The sequence below is a fragment of the Cryptomeria japonica genome, chromosome 3 (genome assembly GCF_030272615.1).
Source record: "Cryptomeria japonica chromosome 3, Sugi_1.0, whole genome shotgun sequence".
NCBI classification, from domain to species: Eukaryota; Viridiplantae; Streptophyta; class Pinopsida; order Cupressales; family Cupressaceae; genus Cryptomeria; species Cryptomeria japonica.
In genome coordinates, this window is record NC_081407.1 from 244,545,733 (window position 1) to 244,551,732 (window position 6,000).

The window sequence follows — 6,000 nt, forward strand, 5'->3', positions numbered from 1 at the left end:
ATCAACTATGCATTCCTCAATGATATATGACGAAGAATATCATTAGGTAAAAGCACAATGGGAGTCTTGGAGGTAATTTTGGTTTTGATAAGACCTTGGAGCAGGTATCAAGGTTTTAATTTTGGCCTAAGATGCAAGCAGAAGTAAAAAGAATTGTCGAGAATTATCCTATTTATCAAAGGGAAAAAGGTGTTAAAAACTAATGTTGGATTATATCACCCTTTACCAATTCCTACTAGGCCTTGGGAACGCTTTACTATGGATTGTGTCCTTGGTTTGCCCAAAACTCCTAGGGGTTTTGATAATGTCTTTGTAATTTTTGATAGGTTCAGTAAGATGGCTCATTTTCTACCATGTAAATGCACAAATGATGCATCTCATATTGAAGGTTTGTTTTTCAAAGAGGTTGTAAGGCTACATGGTTTGCCTCTCAATATTGTCACTAATAGAGACTCCAAGTTTGTGGGTCATTTTTGGAGGAATCTCTCGAAGAAATTGGGTATCAATCTCTCATTTTCTTCAGCATACCACCCTTAGACTGATGGAGAAACTGAGGTGGTTAATAGATCCCTTGGCAATCTCCTAAGATGCCCTACCAAGAAGCATGGACAAGGTTGGGACTTGGTGATTGGACAAGCTGAATATTCATACAATGATTCAGCCAATAGGAGTATAGGGAGGAGTCAATTTGAAGTTGTGTATGGATTACATCCTATAGGGATACTTGAATTTAGAGATCTTGGAGGCATGGACAAAAGGAGTGCGCAAGGAGAAGACTTTTCCATCACTATGAAGGAGATCGATGATCAAGTTAATGTTTCACTTCAACAAAGTGCTAATAAGTGGAAACTCAGAGAAAATATTAAGAGGAGAGATGTTCAGTTCAAGGTAGGGGAATTGGTGATGGCCTACCTAAGGAAAGAGAGACTACCCAAGGGCCAACCCTCCAAACTACTCATGAATAAAATAGGTCCTCTCCGGGTGGTTCATAAATTTGGCAACAATGCATATGAAATTGAACTTCCAAGAGATTTGGGAATATCTCCCATTTCAATGTGTGTGATCTAACAACTTTCAATTCCTTATAAAGGCTAATATTATAAAGCAGGCAAAAAGTTGATCAAAGTTGCTTGCTTTATAATAAGATGGTAGTTTAATGAATTAAAAATGTTAATAAATGAACACCTAAAGAGTTAATATAGTGATTTCTACTTAGACAACTAGTTAAATATATTTGAAAAATGAAATAATATATTAGTAAAAATTTAAGGATCTAATACATATGTACATATATCTATAATTATACTTTTAATAAGTCGCATCAAGGAAAAAGATAATATTTTGTTGACACATAAGTTTAGTTTGATTTTTCTTTTGTGTTTTCAATTTGAAGTTATTTTATATATCTAAAATATTAACTACTTGTGAAAATTAAAGAAAAAGTTAAGATTTTTTTATTAAAACACTTATACTATTACACTTTACTTCTTATAGTCATTGTAAAATAGATCCACCATTGTTTATGTTTATTAGTAAGTATATTTAGTTACTAAGCATCTCCCATTTTGACATCTAAAATAGCTGTTAATAAATTAAAAGTTAAGATTTAAAAAAATAAAAAACTAGTATATTTATATTTCAAAAATATATGTAAAATATGTGGATATCTTATAATAGTAGAAGATAATCCTTATAAAATAAATGTTCTTACTAAACGCCAAGAATATAAATCTTTTAAATTGCTGCATGCAAAAAGTTGTGCATCAAGTTGAAGACAAGTGGTGAGGGTTCTATTTTATTTGGAGTAATAAAATAAGACCTCCAGAAAAACTAAAACATAACATATTTCATAACAAAACAAACAAACTAACCCATACAAAAGCATTGAAATTTCGTCAATGAAAATCATGGAAATCCTGGGTTAATCTAGTATTAAAAAATCGTGTATTAACATTGTGTCCTCGTTATTAAGAATATCCCATTTTCACACCTCATGAGGTGCCTCCCAAGATTTGGCAAACCAAAAAGATTGACACCCCAAAAATTGATATAAATACCTGAATCTCCAATGCAAACTTCAGGACAAACAATTCAAAACGAAGGGGGCCATGGAACGAGGACAAATACTGATGGGGAAATACGAAATAGAGAAACTGATAGGAGAGGGCGAATGGGGAAAAGTATACCGAGCAGTCCACACAAAAACAGGCGACACAGTGGCCATAAAACTCCTGGACAAGAAGAAACTTTTCACACAATCTCTCCGCCAAATAGAGAAAGAAATCTCCAACATGAGATCTCTGCGCCACCCCAACATAGTCCAATTATACGAAGTCATGGCCACCAAAACCAAAATATACTTAATCATGGAGTACGTAAGCGGCGGAGACTTCTTCGCTAAACTCGAGGGCGTGGGAAGTTTCGGAGAAGAAGAGGCCAGAAAATATTTACAGCAATTGATCAGCGCAGTGGATTTCTGTCACAGCCGCGGGGTTTTCCACCGCGACCTAAAGCTGGAGAATCTGTTGGTTGACGGAGACGGGAATCTGAAGGTGGCTGATTTTGGGCTGAGTATGCTAAAGAAAGAGGGCGGGAAGTTGCATGGAATGTGTGGGACGCCGCAATATATTGCACCTGAGGTTTATACCTCTGTTTTTGGCTATGACGGCGCCAAAGCTGATGTTCGGATGTGTGGGGTTATTTTGTATCTTTTTCTTGAGGGGCGTTATCCCTTTGATAATAAAAATGATGGGGGGTTCTTCAGGCGCCTTAGTTTCCAGAAGAGGGATTTGAGATTTGATATGCCGTGGTTTCTTTCTGAAAAAGTGCAAGAGCTGCTGGCTAAAGTTTTGGATCCTAACCCTAAAACACGGTTTAGCACACGTCAGATTATGGAGCATTGCTGGTTTCGAAAGAACTTTCAAGCTGTTAATGAAAACACAGGTAAATTTAAGTTTTGATTTGTTCAGTGATTCATTTTGAATGGTGATAATATGAATTTTATTGGAGAAGTGAATGTGATTTCAAATCAATGGTGTAATCAAATCAAAGTTTAAGGTGTGTTGCTTAATGGAGATTAATTAATTTTGGCTTCTAATAGGTTGATTCTGTTGGAGAAATGAGCATGATTTAGATGATTTATGTGTGCAAATGCAAATGATTTTTAGTCAACTTATTTAAAATTTTACATTATAAATTCCGAAAACCAAAACATATTATTTAAACTTAGAACATTTAGTCTCCTTCTCAAAGAATTGAGTTTATTTAGATACTATGCTAGATTTACAGGTTCTGGGATGGATTTCAAATTAGGTTTAAAGTCTTCTCAAGGGTTTGAATTAAGTTCTTGTTGATTTCAAACATAAGTTTTTATCAGTTTTTTCTTTTTTCTCTTTTTTTTTTTTTTTTTTCTTTGAAAAATGAAGATTTTTAGTGTATTATAATTGTAATGTATATTTAAAATTTATATGATAATTAATGTCTTATTTATATGAAAATTTAGGTATTTATTTAAATAATTAATATGTTAATCATAATGTTTTGATTAGCTAAGTTTTTTATTAGTAACATTTTTAAAAAAAAAAAATTGTAAATATATGAATATTTCCTAAAATTTAAAATTTATACTCTTACAATTATGGATTAGAAAATAATTTATGGTTGTATTTAAAATAAAACTAAATTTGGTATTATTTTATCATAGTATCTTCCTTTTTGAAAATTAATTTTTTCATAAATATGTACTAATATATAATTGTATGATTTGTTTCAGAAAATTCGATTGAAAATTTTAATGGAAAATTTAAACACAAGTGTTCTAATGCATTTGAGATAATCAGTTCAAGTTTTGATATATCACCTTTGATTATTGGGGATGATGAAGAAAGGGAAAATTCAATTTTGAGTTTCACATCAAATGAACCTATAATTAGTATTGTTAAAAAACTTGGGAAGATTGGGAAGGAGTGGAAATTGACAACCACAAAGACACATTGTACAATGAATATAAAGAGAAAGGAAGTTGATAAGAAAAGGAATATGGAGATTAAAGTCATGATATATGAAGTAGGACCATCGTTGTTCAAAATAGAGCTGAGTAGAAAAAGCGGAGATTCATTAGAATATCCTCATTTTTATGATCAAGAACTAAAGCCTATGATTAAAGAAAATATTTTTACACCTAAAGGTGATGATGTACAAAATTCACCATTGAATAAATTAAAATTTAAATAAAATTGAAAATGCCACTTAGTTTATTTCTATAGAAACGTTTTGCTGGCTCTAAATAAAAAGATGGTACAAATTTTAAGTTTTGAGTAATTTTTTTATTAATTTAATGTATTAAACAAGAGCATGAATTCTATTTTCCACTTTGTTTAACTATTTTAATATATAAAAAATAAATTACAAACCTAAATTAATGTAAATAAGTCAATATTGATAAATCAAAAATAAAGAGTAATTCAAACAAGATATGTAGAGGACTTAGCTCCTCAAAAGGTGAATCATAATTTTGTTGTGATGTAGTAAAGAGTAATTCAAACAAGAGATGTAGAGTACTTAGCTCCTCAAAAGGTGAATCATAATCTGGTTGTGATATGCCCCCAGTCATATCTTTGATATTGGTTATTATTATAACATGTTTACATTGTTTAAATGACATGTCCTTCGATATTAAAAAATAATTTTATAAGTTCTATTTTATAATTTTTTTCTTCCTAGAAATATAATATTATACTTTTTTCATAATCTTATCAGTTTTTTTTCACCTCATGTAGATATTAAAAAATAATTTTACAAATTCTATTCTATATTTTTTTCTTTCTAGAACTATAATATTATATTGTTTTCATAATCTTATGAGTATTTTTTCACCTCTTGTTTCACTCATTCTACTTTTGAGCCTACTTTGACGTCACATTAGCATTACACCTTTAAGGATCATAATATACTGCAATTTGGAATTATTCTAACTCTCTTCATATCCCTGGGTCAAGTCTCTTGTTTCTACAATGTGTAACGAACATATAACAGACTTGGTCATATATCCTAGAATCATAAAAGATAAATAAAGACCCAGGTTAAGGATGTTTATTACTTAAACTATATTAAAATAGTCATGGTTAGATTTGTAAGCAATTAAGGGATAAATATAACAAGAGTGGGTGGCTCTTCTAGATTTTTCCTTTCCAAGGAGTAGGAAGAAGACTTTAAATGTCACAAAATGATAATTAAGGAAACAATTATATGAATTTACTGATTAGTTAATGTATAGCTTATGCATATCATCATCTCATATATTTCTTATTGAAAAAACTATTTTGTAAATTACACATGACAAGATTAAAAAATGTATTTCAAATAGATGAAGACAATCTATGTACACAACCAAGAATGTAGATTAAAAATTTCTCCCCAAATGTGATATCAATTATAGGACCATACTTCATACATGAAAACTAAAAATATAGTGATAAATGATATTTTAAAGATAATTTAAACAATTGAATTACATAATGTAGTACAATATTTGATTTTAATATGATATGTAAGTCATTAAAGAACCTAAGGTAGTAATAATTAATGTAAAAGAAACCATGTATTAAAATTGGTTGTAAAGTAGTCAAACAATTAACTATCAAATATTTACCTTAATTTTATAAGTGGTATAATCAAAATTTACAATATAATGTAATAAATACATTTGAGTCTAACCTAATAGATAAAATAAAAATCAAATTAAATAAAGAACTCTTTTATGCATTTAAAACCCTATAATTTATATTATATTTTCATCTAATCACATTCCTAAATGTACCTTTATTACGATTCTAGTTTGATATTACTAATCTTATATATTATAGATAATTTTAAGTATAATTTGTTTAATACATCAATTTGTATTAGTTAAGATGATGAGGTATGTCCCTACATAATTAATTAAAGAAATAATAGTGAAGACTCTCTCCCATATTATCATATCATATCTTGTTGAGTACA

The 6,000-nt window shown here is 29.8% G+C and overlaps 1 protein-coding gene across 1 annotated transcript; it reads left to right on the plus strand.

Moving 5' to 3' along the window:
* The first annotated feature begins 2,108 nt into the window (after positions 1-2,108).
* Positions 2,109-4,233, plus strand: LOC131074411 (CBL-interacting serine/threonine-protein kinase 15-like). The gene is made up of 2 exons (XM_058011039.2): positions 2,109-2,943; positions 3,773-4,233. Exons 1-2 carry the CDS (start codon positions 2,109-2,111, stop codon positions 4,231-4,233), a joined length of 1,296 nt encoding a protein of 431 aa, XP_057867022.2.
* Positions 4,234-6,000: the final 1,767 nt, after the last annotated feature.

Bases quoted from the DNA above. Each gene is read 5' to 3' on its own strand.
- LOC131074411 (XM_058011039.2), top strand. From the start codon at position 2,109: ATGGAACGAGGACAAATACTGATGGGGAAATACGAAATAGAGAAACTG. The intron at 2,944-3,772 runs GTAAATTTAAGT...GATTTGTTTCAG, and splicing joins AGCTGTTAATGAAAACACAG to AAAATTCGATTGAAAATTTT.